Here is a 22150-nt window from a genome sequence, read left to right on the forward strand (position 1 = left end):
AAAATATATTAAATATACATGAAGCAGAGAACATATATATATATATTTTAGAACTATACTGAATAGTTTGTGCTATTGCTGGGAATACTGTAAGACTTGAAGTGCCCCATATCTAAAAGCTTGTTAGAATTTAGAGAAATTTATAACTAAGAAGCATGTACTTAATTACAGCATGATGGTGGTAGATGTTTAGTCACTCAGTCATGTCTGACTCTTTGTGACTTTTTGGACTGTAGACCACCAGACTCTTCTGTCCATGAGGTTTCCCAGGCAGCAATAGTGGAGTGGATTGCCATTTCCTTCTCCAGGAGATCTTCTTGACCCTGGGATCGATTCTGTATTGCATATGCTTGGCTGCACTGCAAATGGATGCTTCACTGCTGACCCACCAGAGAAGCCCTAATCACAGAATAAATATACATATAAAATGCACTCCTTTCAAGGATTTTTCTCATTTATCCTCCTTCCTGCTCCTGACCTTTTATACCCACACAGACAGGGAAGCCTTAGGAAGCTGGATTCTGTGGGTCTCTATCCCAACCCAGAAACGGGGGTCAGTAGGACCCAGCGGCAAATTTTAACCAACCAAGGCTAATTCCTTTCCCCATCACAAGTGTGTGCTAGGGAAGTGAAGGTCTCCTGTGACAAGCAGGACCACTCAGCATTGTCAGATTGTCTATTATTGGAGAGTTAACAATAGGTTTTAGAAAAATCTAGCTGCCTTTCTCAGTCCACAAGACAGCTGCAAATAACAATTTATGATCAATTATCCTGAGTATTCAGAAAAACAATCACAGAACCATAAGCTTTCATAATGCCAGAGGTCCATGAAACCTCTTTTAACAAAGATAATACTGATAATTAGAAAAATTCTCAGATATGATTCTTTTAAATGTTTCTTTACTACCTGTGGGGAATGGTAAAGATGTTAATGTTTGTAATAGTATGGCACACTCTATATATTTACAGTATTTCCTATTCTTAGGCATATACTGTTACCAGTGAAACACATGTATAGAAGATATAAACTAAAAATACAAATAAATATGCATCTTTCATGTGCTTGGTTTCTACTGGTGATGCATGTGGAATTATCCATCAAGCATCCACAATAAATAAACTGAATTTTGTCTTTTTATATTGATATTACCTGTATTCAAGGAAATGCAGACTAGGTCTATGAATAAATGAAGAACTAGAATAAATAATAAAAACAAAGTTAATTTGAATTTATGAATTAAAGTATAATTTTTTTTTCAGAAATGAGTGGTTTCTATTCTCCCTATGAGGTCCCATAGTAAGGAAATTCTGATCTTTAGAAGGTCACTGAAAATAAACACATGAAAGCCAACAGCAAACCAGCAAGTCAATTTTAACTGGCTTATTTCCTGATTAAAAATTAAAAATTATATATATTCAGGGTTCCCCTTAAAGAGTTCTTCCATTATTTAGAAATTGATGCTTCTATGTTTTAGAAATTGATGACAAATTTCTTATAGGAAATAAATCTTAAAAATTAGTTATCCATTACTATTTATGACAGTAACAGAAATAATATGGGTCTTGACAGGTAGGAAACAAACCTCCACATTTCACAGGTTTAAAAAGACCACTCTTTAGAATACAGGATCATATCGATCTTTTGGAGGGTGTGATTCCATATGGCCAATATATATATATATATATGGAAAACAAAAATCTGAATTCAGGCAGGGGGCTTCAGTTGGGGATTTTTTCTTAGAAAAAAAGGAAAAATGTTAACTACATTTTTTCAGAAAGATCAGCTTATTTTTAAGAGGATCAAATAGAGAAACTCAAAATAATGGTGAATGAAACTAAAAGCTTTTATTCTTAAGAATGATAAATTTATATTATGCTTCCTGATAAACAGTAAAATTTAAGAAACATGAGCCAAACTTCTTGACGAGAACTTGTCTTCCCCATTCTGTTGTTTTCCTCTATTTCTTTGCATTGATCGCTGTATGCAGAGTAAATCATGAGAAACACTGGGCTGGAAGAAGCACAAGCTGGAATCAAGATTGCTGAGAGAAATATCAATAACCTCGGATGACACCACCCTTATGGCGGAAAGTGTAGAGGAACTAAAAAGCCTCTTGATGAAAGTGAAAGAGGAGAGTGAAACAGTTGGCTTAAAGCTCAACATTCAGAAAACTAAGATCATGGCATCTGGTCCCATCACTTCATGAGAAATAGATGGGGAAACAGGGGAAACAGTGTCAGACTTTATTTTTGGGGGCTCCAAAATCACTGCAGATGGTGACTGCAGCCATGAAATTAAAAGACTCTTCTTACTCCTCGGAAGAAAAGTTATGACCAACCTAGATAGCATATTGAAAAGCAAAGACATTACTTTGCCAACAAAGGTCCATCTAATCAAGGCTATGGTTTTTCCTGTGGTCATGTATGGATGTGAGAGTTGGACTGTGAAGAAAGCTGAGCGCAGAAGAATTGATGCTTTTGAACTGTGGTGTTGGAGAAGACTCCTGAGAGTCCCTTGGACTGCAAGGAGATCCAACCATTCCATCCTAAAGGAGATCAGCTCTGGGTGTTCATTTGAAGAACTGATGCTGAAGCTGAAACTCCAGTACTTTGGCCACCTCATGCGAAGAGTTGACTCACTGAAAAATACCCTAATGCTGGGAGGGATTGGGGGCAGGAGGAGAAGGGGACAACAGAGGATGAGATGGCTGCATGGCTTCACTGACTCGACGGACATGAGTTTGAGTGAACTCCAGGAGTTGGTGATGGACAGGGAGGCCTGGCGTGCTGCGATTCATGGGGTCGCAAAGAGTCAGACACGACTGAGAGACTGAACTGAACTGAGCCAAACTTGGGAAGGAAGGTTCTTTGCTGCCCGCCATTCCCAGACACTCCCATACAGACATTTGTCCTGATTGGCTGTTCTGTTTCATCATTTTTGCAAGTGGCAGGAGCTATTGAGGCAGTAGGTTTGCCTTAGGATTTTTGTCCTGGCATATTACCAACAAGAAGCCCCTGTAAGCAATGTCTTGCTTATCTGCCTTATACTTTGGGGACTTCTTTTTTTCCAGTGTCCCTCCTTTGGCATCACCTATTGGAAAGAAAATGTTAGTTGTTCAATCGTGTCCAACTCTTTGTGACACCATGGACTGTAACTCACCAGACTTTCCATGCGTGTGATTTTCCAGGCAGGAATATTGGAGTGGGTTGCCACTTCCTTCTCTAGGGGATCTTTCTGTCCTGGGGATCAAATCCAGGTCTCCCACATTGCAGGCAGACTCTTTACCATCTGAGCCACCAGGAAAGCCCCACCTATAGGAGTTATGCCATAGATCTGTGCCTCTAATGAAATTTGGGTAGTGGGTCAGCTCATCTTGGAGAATCTATATCAGTTACGGTTTCTTCCAGCTTGTCTCACTTCCAAATACACTTTTGACTGTAATATGTATTAGCTGAAAGCTGAGGTGTTGAACTGATTACTCTGAATTACTAGGGGAGAAATGATGGGCTTTAGTTAAAAGATTAACTTCAAAAGAGATAAAGTGGATTTCCGTTTTCATAGCAGAGTTTCAGATTTGAATTATATGTGCTTTCTCTCTAGATGAAGAGACACAGACACTTAAGAAAACATGCAGAGCTTCTACAAAGAATGATTGTGGTGTGGCAGTGGCAGTGGCAGTTTTGCTGTTCAAATCTCAGATGTCTTCCAGTGCCAAACAAGAAGGAAGAGAGACAGCAGGACAAGTAGCATGAAGTAGTACTTTGATAGGAATTTTTTTAAAGGAAATTAAAGAAGTGGAAGGAATGCGGTTCAGTCCCAGGACTGAATGATTAGTGCCTGTCCCTGTTCCCTGATCCACTGGAGAAGGGATAGGTTATCCACTCCAATATTCTTGGGCTTCCCTTGTAACTCAGCTGGTAAAGAATCAGCCTGCAATGTGGGAGACCTGGGTTCAATACCTGGGTTGGAAACATCCCCTGGAGAAGGGAAACAGTATCCACTCCAGTATTTTGGCCTGGAGAATCCCATGGACTAAGTCCATGGGGTTGCAAAGAGTTGGACACGCGACTTTCAATTTCATTGTTCCCTGTAGCCCCTTTTGATTCAACAGTGGGTTATCTCATTCTCTGCTTAATTCCCATAGCATTTTCCTTGTGCCTGCACATAGTTACTGGAGAAGGCAATGGCACCCCACTCCAGTACTCTTGCCTGGAAAATCCCATGGACAGAGGAGCCTGGTAGGCTGCAGTCCATGGGGTCGCTAAGAGTCAGACACGACTGAGCGACTTCACGTTCATGCATTGTAGAAGGAAATGGCAACTCACTCCAGTGTTCTTGCTTGGAGAATCCCAGGGACGGCGGAGCCTGGTGGGCTGCCATCTATGGGGTTGCACAGAGTCGGACTCAACTGAAGTGACTTAGCAGCAGCAGCAGCACATAGTTACTCCTGTTATCTTATACTATCTTATGCTCATCTCCTTTATTGAGTTGGAAGCTCCTTAGAGAGAAAGATAACCACCTCACATATATTTTTATATTCAACAACATATAGCATAGGAGGAAATTTTTTTAAAATGAGAGAAAAATGAAAAAAACTTGAGCACATATTATGCATTAGGCTGATGCAAGTTGTTAGTATATAAAAAGATACATTAACAAATGTGTATTCCCTACTTGACTTTTGAATTAATTGAGATTTAATCCAAAATAGGTGGGGGTAGACAAAATAGCAACTTGATTTTTGTTAAAGTGGAACCCGGAGAAAAGGATTTAGAAGTTTCCTAAAGAGGTATGCAGAATTAGGCAAATGCTCAGAGCTGGTTACAAGTGTAATGGGAAAACCTATGTCTTCCTGATCTGACGTCCTGACCTACTTAAACGCGCATCAGAGCAGACCAGCATGGCCATTTCCTGGCCTTTTGCAGATCCTGAAGAGAAGACAGGAAGGTGAACTGAATTCCGTATTCCTTTCCCCAAACTCCCCAGAGAGGGAAGTAACTCCTTCCCTGGGAAGAAGGGAATGAGTGATCTCAGGATTGAGAATATCCCTCTTCTTGTGGTCATGAAGTAGGGGAAAGGAGCCTTATCACCACCAAGTTATTTGCTTACAACATCTCTAATTTCCCAGTTCAATCAGGTTAAATATTGTTATTCTGATTTTATAGATAAAGAAGGGACAGCCTGTGGATATTAAGTAACTTCCCCTAAATCTCACAGTTAGTGAATGTCAGATTAAATATTCAAACCCAAAGTGGGTGTTTTGTTCAACATGGTCCACAGTGTATGGGCCAGATACATAATTTGTTAGATGGATGAATGGATGAAAAGAAAGATATTTGTATAGCTTTATGTTTCAAATATGATAAGTCCCAAGAATTTTAAGTAATTCATGGGTTTTTTTTCAACATAATGAATTCCATATTATAAATGTGTTGATAAATTCAAAACAGACCATTTTTTAATACATGAGGATACACCGTATGGGAATTTACTCAAATTGTTCTTCATTTTATATTGCTCCCCATCCCCCCACCAGACTGTCAGCTCAAGGAGGTCAGGGAACTAGTATTACTATCTTTGTGCTGTGCTGTGCTTAGTCGCTCAGTCATGTCTGACTCTTTGCAAACCCATGGACTGTAGCCCACCAGGCTCCTCTGTCCATGGGGATTCTCCAGGCAAGAATACTGGAGTGGCTTGCCATGCCCTCCTCCCAGGGATCGAACCCAGGTCTCCCTCATTGCAGGCGGATTCTTTACAATCTGTATATCTGTATATCCACCCTAATACCAGCAGAAGTTCAAGAGGCCCTTTATAAATGACTATTAAAAGAAGCAACATAGAAAAGTAGATAAATCCTTAATAATGATTTCTTCAAGTGGAGCTTTATGAACTCAAAAACTAAGATGTATTATGTATGTAGATAGATGGATAGATACATACAGGGATGGAAAGATAGGCGATATTTTTTCAAGTGCCAACAGCTTCCAGTATTTGCTACAATGTTTTTAGTAAGTTGAGGAGGGCACAGAAATGCTCCATAAGTGTGTAAGGAATTAATATAAAGACTTGTTAAGTCTTTCTGAGCTAAGAAAAACATAAAATGTAGGCTTAAACTTCAGCAGGAGGAATATAGATTACACATAAGAAAAGCTTTCTTGATAGACAGGCTTATCAAAACTGTGAAAAGGACGTGCAGAACCTCCCTGATCCGAGATGTCTAATATCAGGATAAACAAGGAGATCGTTTAGATTTGGTGCTGCTTGGAGGCAAGAAGCAGACCTAGGTGAGCTCTCAAAGCGTATAGTATAATTACTCGTGTATGTGTCCTTAGTCACTCAGTTGTTTCCTACTCTTTGTAACCCTGTAGACTATAGCCCACCAGGCTGCTCTCCAGGCAAGAATATTGGAGTGGGTTGCCATTTCCTTCTCCAGGGGATTTTCCCAACCCAGGGATCAAACCTGGATTTGCCGCATTTCCAGTGTCTCCTGCATTGCAGGCAGATTCTTTACTTGCTGAGTCAGCAGGGGCTATATCTCAATGCTTAATGATACTGAAACACTATGATGAAAGAAACCAAATTTTGCATTAATTTAGTTACTCTTAGGGCTTCCCTGGTGGCTCAGATGGTAAAGCGTCTGCCTGCAGTGCGGGAGACCTGGGTTCCATCCCTGGGTTGGGAAGATCCCTTGGAGAAGGAAATGGCAACCCACTCCAGTACTCTTGCCTGGAAAATTCCATGGACTGAGGAGCCTGGTAGGCTACAGTCCATGGGATCACAAAGAGTTGGACACAACTGAGTGACTTCACTTTCAGTTACTTTTTTTAAAAAATTTATTTATTTTAATTGGAGGCTAATTACTTTACAATATTGTATTGGTTTTGACACTGACATGAATCTGCCACGGGTGTACATGTGTTCCCCATCCTCATCCCCCCTCCCCTCTCCCTCCCCATATTACCCCCAACACAATGCTGAACAGTTACTAGTTACCCAATAAATGCTTATTGACCATAATTGGAAGAATGGCATGGCAATTGGAAAAAAGAGAGCTTGATTTCGTTCTTAGCTCTGTAAGTAAACCATCTGGGAATTGGAAGAAATCAATCAGTTTCTTCAGGTTTTAATTTCTCTCCTCTGTAGATTGTAGTCTCTATGAGCTGAGGGTTTCTGGGCCTCTGTAGCAATTAGACTCCATGGTTCTGATTAATCTGCTCTGTATGCAGTGCATACTGCCTCTCAGTCTCACAGAGGGGAAATACGAAAGCTTGGTTTCCAATAGCACTTCGTCTATCAATTAGCATTTTGAGACTGTTCAAATAATTTAATTTCCTTGGGATTCCACCTATAAAAACTTTTGTTTTAGTCAAAAATTCTATAGTTACATATATAGCAACAGTTTGCTGAGATTCATTGTTTATTCACATTATTTCTAATGTGTTTCAGAAAAAAAAATTGGCTAAAATATTATCAAACTACTTTAAAATATTTTGACTGTCAATTCATTAAACAATATACCCTTAGGTTCATTTATTTCTTCCAAATGGAAAACTATATCCCAACAATTCACTCAGTATTTATTATCTTTGTCAGTTCACTGATTATAATGTACAGCAATGTTAATTACCATTAATTTAGAAAAAGTCCTTGACTCCATGGTACTACCATGCTCAGTCACACTAGTTATGTTGCCATGCCAATAATTTAGATATTGCACAAGGAGAAATGTCAGAATTTTCAAATTAAGATTTTGATTAGCCCTCTAAATGTAAAAAATGTGATTTGCCCTTTCAAATGAAACAGATCTGTTATCAGCAAATATTTACACAGACCTACTAATAACCAAATGATTTAACTAGTCAGATTTTAAATGACAAACCCAGCATGATTAAAAGTTGTACATAAGGAAATGAATAAGAGGTGTACTGACTATGTCTGTATGCATTTCTGACTGGTTGGACATGTACTCTTTCATCTATTTATTCATTCAGTAAGCATTTATGGAATTCTGCTAGGCACTAGACACCTGTGATGTTATGAAAAAGTGATAAGACATGGCTCTTACTTAGGAGATAGTCTCGATCTTCTAAGTAATTCTAGATAGTCTAAATGTTTAAACAAATGCAGTGCTCTGGGAGAAGTTTCATACGAGAAGCATATGCAACATGAAAGAAAAAAACAATCTAACTTGTAGCCTGGAAATAAGAAGCAATAGGTTTAGTCTCCCACACAAGGACCATAGAAGTTGGCATCAGACACAGAATATAGAATAGCTACCTGCAAAATATCAAAAGAAAAGGATACAAGTATAAAAACTGAACATACAACATAAAGGACCTTACTGATTTGAGAAAAATGAGACTTCTAAAGATACAAAGTTGAATTGTTGATATTTGAAACTCAATAAGACTGAGCATATGTAGTAAAGAGAGAAAGAAAATAGAACATATGAAAGCAGCATGTGAGATAGAATAAGGTCCAGCATATATACAATCAGAGTAACAGAAGAAGACATTTAGCAGTATCCTGCCTGGCCTCAGCCCAATAGATGCCAATAGTACTCCCTCCCCTCAGTTGTGAAAATCAATGTCTTCAGACACTGCCAAATGTCTCTGGGGGACAAAATTCCTCCATTTGAGAACCACTGCCATAAAAAGCATATGAGAAACACAAACTACTGGCCTATTTCACTCATGATTATGATGCAAATATGATAAAATTATAGCAAAATGGATTTAATAGCAAATAAAGTGACAAAATCCAGTTCTATTTGTTTCCTGAAATGCAAAGATGGTCGCATTTTTGAAAAGCCTTAAATATTTTACCCGATATTAACAAATTAAAGAAGAAAAATGTATGTCCTTCATATATATAAAAATTATATATATATATTCTTAGTGTTCAGTGGCATGCAGTTATTTATAGATTTAATTTACACGTTATAATAATCTATCTGCAGAGTGAGTTAGAAACTGTGTTTTAGGTTCATTGCTATGCTTGAGAGAAGGGGATACTCATGTACCTGAGCTAATCAGAAGCCTTTTCCACAAGTTTATAGCTCTTTAGAGAAAAGGTTAAGGAATAAGATTAGCCATTTATAAATGCTTCAATTCCATTGAAAGGGTAGACTCTAGATGTATTTTAATGCTACAATAAATGTCTGCTAAAATTCTGATCTGTATTTTAAAAAGCAATTCAAGTAGTTAAATACAATTTATATAAATGTAAAGAAAAAGTCTCTTTAAATGATTGTTTAATTCTATATCTTCAGCATTCAACAGAATAGACTTTGAAAGCAACCAACCTTTACTGTTAGCATCAAGTCAATACATATTAATGACTCATTAGTGCCCTCACATGAATTGAAATGCCCATTTGCAATGGCTTTAGGATAGATTTAATTTCAAAACAACCTCTATTATTTTTATTAAATTATGATCTGAGATCATTGCATGTTCAACAATCCACCAAAATGAATCATTAACATCACTATATCTATCAAATGGTCATTCAAAGAAATGAATAAGAAAAGATGCTAGGAAGTAGGGGACTGAGAGAGGTAGTTCTTTATAGGCAAGTTGCTCCATCCCACACCATCAATCCCAGTTCTACATCTCAGTAAACAGGAAGTCAGAGTTAATTCAGTGTCAAACTCTTAATTCTCACAGATAACCCAAGTTATTCGCATATATTGTGCAGAAATGAACATCAGTTATATGAAAGCATGGAAATCACTTCTCTAAATATGTTATTTATATGAAGAGTGACTAATTTCAATTAAAATATGAGATAATTGCATATAAATAAATCAGTGGATATAAAGTTTATCATGCCTTATCAGACTAATAGTTGCTATAAAAATGACAACAATAATTGTCAAATGTAACACAGCTAATTGCTCTACTGGCATTTCAAATGTATCATAATAATGATCATGTTGATAATAATAATACTCGGCCAAAAAGAAACAAAGAGTTCACTGCTTGTCAGGCAGTGGAGAGGTTTGTGAAAATTATATTCTCATCAGACAGATCATGCTAACTTCAATGGGCATTAGCCTACCTATCATTTGGACAAAATGAGGTGGTGATCCCTCTGGTTCTCTGATATTGAATCCATACTGAAAACATCATTTCAGTCTCACCAGAAATAAAGATGATCTCACTCGAATGAAAAAGGACCTGGTTGGATTTAGGACTTGCCTTTATAAATGCACACCCTTACAAACAGAGGACCGTGCCTGAAATGAAACTTGTCTCAGAAAGTTCCAGATGTAGTCACCCTCAAACATATGGTTGTCTACTTGCAGCCTGTCCTGTTGCTATGTGCCAGAGATGATCCAGAAGAGAATGAGCTATACTGCTTCCTGAGAATCTGAGAAATTCTCCAACCTACTCACATCCACAACTTGTGTTGTCTTGGCAGTCCCAACAATCCCACAGCCCCAGTCCCAGACACCTTCAGTGGAATGACTGTTCCTCTTGTTTTCTCCCATTAACTTACTCATACATGTCCCATTAGGAATTGACATCGTCAGGGGAAAAATTGAGTTTGATTTTGTAAGGTCGATGGGGAAACCAAATAAATGCATTTCTATGTGATCTAAAGAAAAAGGCTGAATACATTAAATGCTCAAGCATTTAAATGGTAAAAACAGATAGGGAAAAAGTCAGAAAGAACAGTTAAAAAAGCATGGTACAAGAGATTATTATATTTTGGGTATTTCTTCTTTTTTAGAAGAAGACGAGGAAGGGGTCTCTGGTCCTAGTTACTTTCCCAATCTGGGAAACAATGTGGTCATAAATTAAAGTACAATTTATAGTTATCATTTGAATACCTACAATAGCCACTCACTATGCTAAGGGCTTTAGATGCATTATCTTATTTAATTCCCACAGCAACTTTTGTGGTTTTTGGAGCTACCATTATCCTAAATTTTACAGATGAGGAAAGAGTCTTAGCAAGATTAAATAACATGCCCAAGGTTACAGAAATTGCAAGTGACAGAGCTGAGACTAAAATCCAGGTCTCTTTGAATTCAATGCACTTAACCTCATTCTATAATGTCTTAAAACACTATTCTGTAAAGTTTTTGGCTTATGTTTCAATCTTTGCCTCTAATCAGTGAGCTCCTTCAGGGCAGAATTTATTTCTCATTAATTTTGATATCCCTAGAGCATGGAATAATGCCTGATAAAGAGCAGCAACTCAATGACTGTCAGATGAACAAAATGATGAGTTAATAAATAAAGGAAGGAGGGAATTAATTTTAAAAGGATTCAGAAAATGGAAGTTTGTGGGGGAAAAGCTAATTCTATATAAAAAATACTGTTCCTGTGGTTGCTTTTGTGGCTCTTTATTTCTATTGTAACAAGACACGAGTATTTTCTGATAAGCACCATTTTCACTTTAGAATTAAACAAAATGCTTTCACAAATATGTACTTTACCCAGGGATTTAAATGAACGATTGAAATTCCATAATCAGAACATGACACAGCCAAACCAGTGTATAATCATATGTTTCTTATAATAAGCTACTTGAAGTGTTCTTAGGGTTACAATTTTGTAATCTAGGCATGAGAGGAAGATCTGTGCTCTTGACAACATTCAGCCCAGGCATTTCAACTGGCTCTGGATCAAAGACATCCCCCTCTTTTGCATTACATATATGTTCTCTCTTATCAGGAAGCAGACAGTCCCAACTGTTACCTCTACGTCCTCTGCCATCTTCCTCCAGCTTCTGGCCAGCTTGACACTTGCAGTAATAACTGCCAATTGTATTACAGCATTGGTCCTGGCAGCCACCATTGTCAGCGCTACATTCATTTATATCTGCAATTGAATATATAAACAGAAATTAGCTTCCTATAGCTAGACACACAAAAAGACTTCAGTGGCTCTCCTAAAAATATACCATCACAGCATGACATCACCGTTTGACCTCAGAGGAAATGAGATAAAATTATAATACCTTATTTTAATTAACATACTTCAATTTTGGTGTAAAGAAAAAGACAGGTCATAATCTTTGGTATTTGATATATTTTTGAACCATGTCCTAAGGGCTTGTCTAAGTTTAGGGAATTTGGAGGCTTACGGTGCAGATCAAGAAATTTCACATCCAAGTCATCATTTCAGGATGAGATTGAGAAAAGGAACTGGCAAGTTAGAACACAAGGTCACTTATTTATCCATTAAATGTTTGGTTGTAGGCTTCTCAGATAAATAATTATTGAAGTACAAGCTGGAATCAAGACTGCCAGGAGAAATAGCAATAACCTCAGATATGCAGATGACATCACCTTTATGGCAGAAAATGAGGAAGAACTAAAGAGTCTCTTGATGAAAGTGAAAGAGGAGAGTGAAAAAGTTGGCTTAAAGCTCAACATTCAGAAAACGAAGATCATGGCATCTGGTCCCATCATTTCATGGCAAATAGACGGGGAAACAGTGGAAATAGCGGCTGACTTTATTTTGGGGGGCTCCAAAATCACTGCAGATGGTGATTGCAGCCATGAAATTAAAAGACGCTTACTCTTTGGAAGGAAACTCATGACTGATCTAGACAGCATATTAAAAAGCAGGGACATTACTTTGCCAACAAAGGTCCGTCTAGTCAAGGTTATGGTTTTTACAGTAGCCATGTATGGATGTGAGAGTTGGACTATAAAGAAAGCTGAGCACCGAAGAATTGATGCTTTTGAACTGTGGTGTTAGAGAAGACTTTTGAGTGTCCCTTGGACTGCAAGGAGATCCAACTAGTCCATCCAAAAGGAGATGAGTCCTGGGTGTTCATTGGAAGGACTGATGAAGCTGAAACTCCAATACTTTGGCCACCTGATGTGAAGAGCTGACACATTTGAAAAGACACTGATGCTGGGAAAGATTGAGGGCAGGAGGAGAAGGGGACGACAGAGGATGAGATGGTTGAATGGCATCACTGACTCAATGGACGTGGGTTTGGGTAGGCTCCGGGAGTTGGTGATGGACAGGGAGACCTGGTGTGCTGCAGTTCATGGGGTCACAAAGAGTCAGACATGACTGAGCAAGTGAACTGAACTGAATTGAATTAAACTGAACCACTGTATCTTTAGGTCTTCCCTGTAGCTCAAGGGTTAAGAGTTCTCCTGCAATGCAGGAGACCACGGTTTGATTCCTGGGTCAGGAAGATCCTCTGGAGAAGGGAATGGCAATCCACTCCAGTATTCTTGCCTGGAAAATCCCATGGACAGAGGAGACTGGCGGGCTACAGTCTGTGGGGTCGCAAAGAGTTGGACACTATTGAGCAACTAACACTACTACTCTATCTTTGGCATTGCATTAGACAGTGTAAGGGAAGGTAAAAGGATAATTTCATGATTTCCAGTGGTTCAAATCCAGCTGGGGTGGAGGACTAAACAGAAGTGTGATGTGATTGTGTCCATGTGCTGGATATGTCCACAGCCCACTTCTTAACTTGTGGTCAGAAAGCATCCTTACAGATAAGGCTTGATTTTATGTACACCCCAACCAGCTTGCAGTTGTTAAGCATTCCAAATTATCTATAGGTTTGATAGTGAGTGGCCTGTTCTGCTCATAGTAGCCACTTCTGTACACTGACTTGCTGACAATGGTATTTGTTTTATGAGGTAATTGTGGCTGGAAGAGAGAGAGGGTGGAGAGGGCAGAAAGGAAGTGGGAGGTAGCAAGTAAAGATGGGAGAGTGAAGAAGAGAGAGACGGGGGTGGGCAATGAGTTAAGTCAGGACCAGATGAAGAAGCTGACAATGTAGAAGCATTGCCAAAGGGGAGATGAGTCTCCATAATGGTAGAATCAAGACTGCAGAGCCCTGATAACTGAAAAAAAATGACGCAGAGTGGGGTTTGGTGCACAACTCGATAAAAGTGATTTTGCCTGAGGCTTGGCTCTGCAGCTGTATAAATAAATTTAATTAGATTTTAGGTAAATTTTTGGAGGAGGCAATGGCACCCCACTCCAGTACTCTTGCCTGGAAAATCCCATGGACAGAGGAGCCTGGTAGGCTGCAGTCCATGGGGTCGCTAAGAGCGACTTCACTTTTACTTTTCACTTTCATGCACTGGAGAAGGAAATGGCAACCCACTCCAGTGTTCTTGCCTTGAGAATCCCAGGGACGGGGGAGCCTGGTGGGCTCTCATCTATGGGGTCGCACAGAGTCGGACACAACTGAAGCGACTTAGCAGCAGCAGGTAAATTTTTATTGAAGTGTGCCATACACATACAAAAGTAAACTTGTCTTATGTTTTGTTAGGGGAAGCACACTGACTGAAGCCGCCCACCCTGGCCAGGCCCCTACTAACCATTTGCCTGAGTTGTTTTACAACAGGAGGTCCTGGCAAGGAACATGGAACTAATAAGCCACCACCAACCGGAAGAGTTCAGGAAAGGTCAAAAGGAGACACCACGAAACTGACCACCTCCCAGAATCCTTCTTGCTGGTATCTGCCTTGGCTGAGTGATGTGTGCACCACCAGGAAGGACTCTGAGTCAGAATGATTGGCTAAAGACAATTGGGAAACTAATCCCATCACCATAAAACCCAAACTGCAAGCCACATGGCAGAGCAGTCCTTCTGGGTTCCCTTACCCTACTGCTCTCCACCCTGGTGCCCTTTCCCAGTAAAATCTCTTGCTTTGCCAGCACATGTGTCTCCTCAGACAATTCATTTCTGAGTGTAAGACAAGAGACCACTTTTGGGCCCTGGAAGGGGTCCCCCTTCCTGTAACAGTTTGATAAGTTTTCAAACATAAAATATAGCAATGCAACCCCAAGAAACAGACCATTGCTAACACCCAGAGTGTTCTGCCTAGCTGAAGGTACAACCAGCCTAATCTTTAACACGATAGGTTAGTTTTGTCTTTCTGAGTTCTACATAACTGATCATACTGTGCATATTTTTGTGTCTGTCTTCTTTTGTCCAGTATTCTGTTTGAGATTATGAGACTGTACGTGTAGCCTGTTCATTTTTATTCCTGTATATCATTCACAAGTATGAATATACCATATTTTTTATTTACCCATTTCATAGTTAATGGGAATTTAGCTATTTTCTTATTTTTGGTTATTGTAAAGAGTGTCTCAATGAACATCCTCACACATGCCTTTGATAGACCTACATATACATTTCTGTTGGATAATATATCTAGGGTTGGAATTGCTGGGTCAAAAGCTATGTTAGATTCTGCTTTAATAGTACAGCCAAATAGTCTTCTAAAGGGGCGATTCTAATTTACACTCCCATCAGTGGTGTGTTACAGACCAGATGCTACTCGTCCTTTGTAGTGCTTGGGATATTCTATTTTGTTTTGTTTTTCATTTTAGCTCTTCTGGAGAGTATACAATAGCATCACATTGTAATTTTAATTTGCATTTTACAGATAATTAATTAGGTTAAGCACCTTTTTCATGTTATTGGCCATTTGGATAAAATCTTGTTTAAGTGCTTATTCAAATATTTTGTCCATTTGTTCAATCAGTTCTTAAAATACTGGTTTTTTAACTAGTGGATCACATAGAATGCTAGAGAAATTGTAGCAGTGTTTATCCTTGTCTGGCTTCTGAAATTATAAAGATACATTTTAACATTTCACTGTAAGGAATACTGTGTACTGTAGGGTGTTTTTTTAATAGATTACTTTTATCAGATTAGGAAAGTTCCTGTCTATTTTAGTTCTTAAGTATTTGTATCACAAAGAGGACATTTCTCTTTTTTCTATTATCTGAAAAATTTTAAGGTTTTTTCTTACTTAAATGTTTGGAAGAATTCAGTTATAATACTGTCTGGGCCTGGGATTGTGTTTGGGTATGTGTGTATGTGTGCATTGACTTTTAATTATTGATTCCACTTTTAAAATAAATAAGAATAAGAATAAGAATATTTTCATTTAAGCATGTTCAGTTCAGTCGCTCAGTTGTGTCCGACTCTTTGAGACCCCGTGAATCACAGCATGCCAGGCCTCCCTGTCCATCACCAACTCCCGGAGTTCACTCAAACTCACGTCCATCGAGTCAGTGATGCCATCCAGCCATCTCATCCTCTGTCATCCCCTTCTTCCCCTGCCCCCAATCCCTCCCAGCATCAAAGTCTTTTCCAATGAGTCAACTCTTCGCATGAGGTGGCCAAAGTATTGAAGTTTCAGCTTTAGCATCAGTCCTTCCAAAGAACACCCAGGGTTGATCTCCTTCAGAATGGACTGGTTGGATCTCCTTGCAGTCCAAGGGACTCTCAAGAGTCTTCTCCAACACCACAGTTCAAAACCATCAATTCTTTGGCACTCAGCTTTCTTCACAGTCCAACTCTCACATCCATACTGACTACTGGAAAAACTATAGCCTTGACTAGACGGACCTTTGTTAGCAAAGTAACATCTCTGCTTCTGAATATGCTATCTAGGTTGGTCATAACTTTGCTTCCAAGGAGTAAGCGTCTTTTAATTTCATGGCTGCAAAAGCACTGCAGTTGGTGACTGCACCCATAGACTGCAGCTGAGCTGACAGACTGCTCGGGCACCTCTCTTTATTTCCATATGCCTAACTTTGAATTTCTCATTGCCTGGTGGTCTGAGGATAGAGACATTTTACCAATACATGGTGGTTATCATTACCCAGAGAGACAATTCTAAGAGATCTAAACAGAGGCTATAACGCTTCTAATGACCTAGCTTTGAAAGTCACATAGTGCCCCTTCTTAGACATCTATTGGATAATGCAGGCACAGGTGAGCTGAGATTCCAGGAGATGGAAGAATTTCTTCTCACAATATGGGCTTTGTAGGTGTTCCAGTGAAGCAAGAAATTGATGGTAGCCTTCTTGGAGAGAGTGTATCACCCTGATATGTTCATTTAAGGCTTTATATTTTCCTAAAAAATAAGGATTATCTGCATCCCACAGGCTTTGCTGTGTTATGACTTATCATTCAACTCAAAATATTTCCTAATCTAAATTAACATTTTTTTGTTTGGGTCATTTTAGGTATATTTGGGGGGGGGGTTCAAACATTTGAGAAACTTCGAATCATCTTGTTATTATGAAATGATAGATTAATTCTCCTGTGTACAGAGAATATGTTCTTCATGACTTCAGTTCTTCAAGATTTGTTGTCTTGATTTATATTCCAGCATATGCTCAATTTTGGTTTAAAAAAATCTATATTTACTTGAAAGTAAAGTATATCTTACAGTTGCCAGGTGCTATGTTTTCTGTACATATATATGAACATATAATTATGTGTGTGTGTTAGTTGCTCAGTCGTGTCTGACTCTTGTGACCCCATAGACTATACCCCACTCCAGTACTCTTGCTGGAAAATTCCATGGATGGAGGAGCCTGGTGGGCTACAGTCCATGGGGTTGCTAAGAGTCAGACACGACTGATTGACTTCACTTTCACTTTTCACCTTCATGCATTGAAGAAGGAAATGGCAACCCACTCCAGTATTCTTGCCTGGAGAATCCCAGGTATGGGGGAGCCTGATGGGCTGCCGTCTATGGGGTCGCACAGAGTCAGACACAACTGAAGCGACTTAGCAGCAGCAGTAGCAGCAGCAGCAGCAGCAGCAGACTATACCTCACTGGGCTCCTTTGTTTATGGAATTTTCCAGGCAAGAATACTGGAGTGGGTTGCCATTCCCTTCTCCAGGGGGTCTTCCCAAACCAGGGATCGAACCCAGGTCTCCCACATTGCAGGCAGATTCAGATGATATATGTATGATACTTATACATTTAGGAAAAATGTATAATCAGGTCAAGTTTATTAATCATGCTTCTCATATCTTTGTATCCTTATGAATTTTTAATGTTTGTCAATATATCAGTTAGTGAGAGGCATAGTAAATTCTCTCTGATTTTACATTTATTCTTCTATAACTGCAATTTTTGGTTTATCTATTTTGAAGCCCTATTATGAGTGGCAAACAAGTTTAGAACTGCCACATCTTCCAACAGATTGAACCTTTGCTATTGTAAAATGTTCCTCTTTAGCTCCAGCTATACTTTTTCAATTAAAATTGAGGTATTAGAAAATATGGTCCTGTCTAAGATATGCCTAAGACACTTTGTCCATGCCAAAAAATTCTTGATATTTGGTCTTGTACAAAAACTCCATTAGACATCTTGTCCATAAGACATCTGGTTCACACCAAAAGGTCCCAGATACTTGGTCTTGTCTAAAAACATTTTATTTCTAAATTTTACTTTTAAATTTTTGTGCATTTGCTAAATTGAGAAATTATGTTCATGTATCTTTGTATGTGTTACTTTAAATAACTAATATCTTTAAACTATAGTACTATATCATTGACTTTTAATGTAATTACTCACATATTTTGATTAAATTTACCATTCATTTTCTTATTTTTCTAAATTTCCATATATTTACATTACTTTTACTCTCTTCTCTATATCCTTTTAAACTTATTATTTTTAGTGTTTTATATGCACTCTTTATTAGGTTGTCAGTTAAATATTACTTTATTATCCTTTTGGTGGTTACTGTAGATATTACAATATCTATTAAAGTCTAATATAAATTAGTATTTTAATCACTTCCCTGACAATCCTAGAAACTTATACTTTAACATCTTTATGCTTTTCCTGCTTTTTATATTATTTTTATTATGTTTTTGAATTTCAGATATTTAGAAGGCATAAGGATTTATTGTTGCTATTTTACACAGTCAATAGTAATTTAGCTTTATCTACATATTTGCCTTTTCTGATATTTATCATTGCTTCTTTTACTTCTATGCTTCTTTTTGGAATAATTTCCCCACTGTCTGAAAACTGCTTTTAGTGTTTCTCTTCCTATGGATTTGCTGGCAATGCTATTTTTTCAGATTTTGTTAGGAAATGACATTTTTTCACTTAATTTTTAAATAAACTTAAAAAATTTAGAACATTTTCAGATTTACAGAAAAATTGCAAAGATAGAGAGTTCCCATATACCCATTTATTTCATATTCCATTAGTAAACATATCTACATTAGTATGGTACACTTGTTTTAATTAATGAGCCAATATTGGTACATTATTAAATAAAATCCACACTTCATTTAGTCTTTCTTAGTTTTTAACCTAACGTCCTTTTTCAGTCCCAGGATCCCTTCCAGGGTAACATATTATATGTAATTGTCATGTTCCCTTAGGTTCTTGTTGGTTTTAACAGTTTCTCAGATTTTCCTTGCCTTTGATGACCTTGACAGTTCTGAGGAGTACTGCCAGGTAGCTTACAGAATGTCTCTCAATTTGGATTTTTATGATGTTTATCTTATTGTTTGACTGGGATGATGTGTTTTGAGGAGGAAGACCACAGCGGTGGAGTGCCATTTTCATGATCGTATCAAGAGTACACACTATCAGCACCTGACTTAGCCCTGTTGATGTCAGCCTTGATACCCAGGCTGACAGTGTGTGTCAGATTTTTCCACTCATTCTTCTTCCTTTCTGCAGCAGTATTTGCTGGAATGAGGTCATTAAGCACAGCTGACATTTAAGGAGTGAAGATATCCTACCTCCTCCTTCAGGGTGAGGTATATATGTAAGTTATTTGAAACTCTTCTGTGTAGATTTGCCTATGCCTCCCATTTATCACACTATAATTTTTGAGAAGTATCTTCAGTGGAATAGAATCATAGATTGACAGCCATTGTCTTTAAGCATTTTGAAAGTGACATTTCATTATCATTTAAATTTCCTTTTGCATGTAATGTGACTGTTTTTCTCTGCCTACTTTTAAGATTTTCTTTTTGTTCTGTTTCTGATGTTTTACTATGATATGCTTTAATGTGTGGTGGTTCTTTTTTTAATAACTTTCCTCCTTGGAATTTAAGGTACATCACAATTTTATGGTTTGATGTCTTTAAGTTTTGCAGAAATTGTTCTCACAATTTTGCCCATTTTATCTCTCTTCTTTTTAGCACTGCATAACTCTTATTTGTGAGACTTTTGATTTTTATGTCACTTTTCTTATGATACTTTGTGTTTTGTTCTACTTTTTTTTTTTCTTTATTTGCTTCCATCTAGATATGGTCTGCTAAGTCACTTCAGTCGTGTCTGACTCTGCTGCTGCTAAGTCACTTCAGTCGTGTCCAACTCTGTGTGATCCCATAGACGGCAGCCCACCAGGCTCCCCCGTTGCTGGGATTCTCCAGGCAAGAACACTGGAGTGGGTTGCCATTTCTTTCTCCAATGCATGAAAGTGAAAAGTGAAAGTGAAGTCGCTCAGTCGTTTTCCAACTCTTAGCGACCCCATGGTCTGCACCCCACCAGGCTCCTCCGTCCATGGGATTTTCCAGGCAAGAGTACTAGAGTGGGGTGCCATTGCCTTCTCCAAGATATGGTCTACTGACCTGTCATTTAGTCATTAACTCTTTAAACAACTGTTCATAATATACCTTTAGTTCTATCTACTGCATTCTCCATTAAAGTTATTATATTTTTAATTTATAAAATATATAGTTGATTATTTTGTAAATTCTACTTCTTAGGTGAAATTTTTCATTTCACCAACAATTTGTTCATTTTTACAAATCTACTCCTTTTTGACTTGCTTTATAATATTGAAGCTGGATCCTGTAAATATTTTTATTCTACCAGGTGGTACAATGATAAAGGATACTGAGACATTAGTTTGACTCCAGTGTTTTCTGTTTCAAAGGCATGTACACTGCAGCTGTCAGCAGGCTACTTCCCTCTCATTGGGAAGCTTACCTATCAGCAAGCAGCTATTTTTCCAGTGGTCCACACCCTTCAGCAAGTCTCACCAGTGCTCCATCAGCTTTCCATTGAATCTCACTGCCACCCCAGTCACAGGTTTCTGCCCAGCATCCCTGGCCAGCAGCACCTCACCAAGCTTTCATACCACCCACTGGGCAACAGCTAGACCTCTCCAGTTAGATGTAAATTTCAACCTGGTGTGAAAGCCGGGAGACTGTTTCTAAGTTTGTTCCTTTCTTGGGTATTCTCTTTCAGTCCTGGACATAGTGACTTTCCCTACATCTGCTAGTCCTATATTTTTTAAACATTCTTTTAACAATTCTTAATACTTTATCTCCAATTTCCAATTAATAAGTTGTATAGTATGTTTTCTTTTTGCCTGATTACTTCTTTGCTGTGGTTTCACAGTCTTACTCAACTCTGGGATACCTTATCTCCAGAATTTTGAGCTCTCAAACTTTGGATTCCATGATAGGTCTGAATTTGAATTTACATCTTCCCAACCTAGTGAGGCTGATGACTCTTCTTTCTACCTTTCTTCCTATTAGCAGCAATTTTCTTCTCATCTTTAGGAATTTCCTACTATGTCACTAATGAATCAGTCCCTCAAGGGGAAACCTTGTCTCACTGATATTCCTGGCTGCCATGATATTCTCCAATGTCTTCAGATGAGTGATTTTTTTTTTAATATTACATACCACTTTTTTATTTGTTCTCAGCTAGAGAATTGGCCTGTTACCATATAGACCATTGTAGCCAGTAAAAGAATGCCTGTTTATACTATTTCTTGGTCCCCCTTACTTTTCCTTGTATTAAACCAAAGAAAACTCCATTAATGGAGGCATTATGTGCTTGTTTATTTTTCTTACAACATGAATCAGTCAATAAGGAAGGAATTCATGATTAACAAAGAATACAAGACTCTAAAAATAGGTCCAGAGCCTTGCAAAATATCATAGAGAGAAAGAACAGTGAAAGCTGATTTCCTCAGAAATATCTGAGTACAAGTTTACATATTATTCTCTAAACTTAGTTAACTGAAAAAAAAAAAAAAACCATGTGTTGGGATAGGTTAAGTATCAAGAGTTCTGTGATTTCACATTTAAGAATTTGTCCAAAAATATATTCCAGTGGAATTCAACTCTGTTAGCACCTTTCCGTACTTAACATCACACAGACCTCATAAAGAACTGATAAAATCATTAAAATTGTGCTTATTCGAAAAAGCTATGGTCATTAAAAAGAAAACTGAAAGTCATATATGTGTTAAACAAAGCATTTATTACAACTGCAATGTTCATCAATATGGAAATAAGTAAATTAAATGTATCACTTCAGTGCAGTCATTACAAGTCATAATTGTGATGGCTATAAATCAACATGGAGAACTATTATATTGAAATAGATTGCAAATTGTT

The 22150-nt window shown here is 38.1% G+C and overlaps 1 protein-coding gene across 1 annotated transcript in view; it reads right to left on the minus strand.

The window, feature by feature from the left end:
- The window catches only part of LOC138076618 (EGF-like and EMI domain-containing protein 1), a 615728-nt gene that overhangs the window by 169204 nt on the left and 424374 nt on the right, over nt 1-22150 (minus strand). Inside the window, 1 exon segment of the mRNA XM_068968872.1 lies at nt 11713-11835. Coding sequence (XP_068824973.1) covers nt 11713-11835 — 123 coding nt within the window.

This window comes from Capricornis sumatraensis, chromosome 1 (assembly GCF_032405125.1).
Source record: "Capricornis sumatraensis isolate serow.1 chromosome 1, serow.2, whole genome shotgun sequence".
NCBI lineage: Eukaryota > Metazoa > Chordata > Mammalia > Artiodactyla > Bovidae > Capricornis > Capricornis sumatraensis.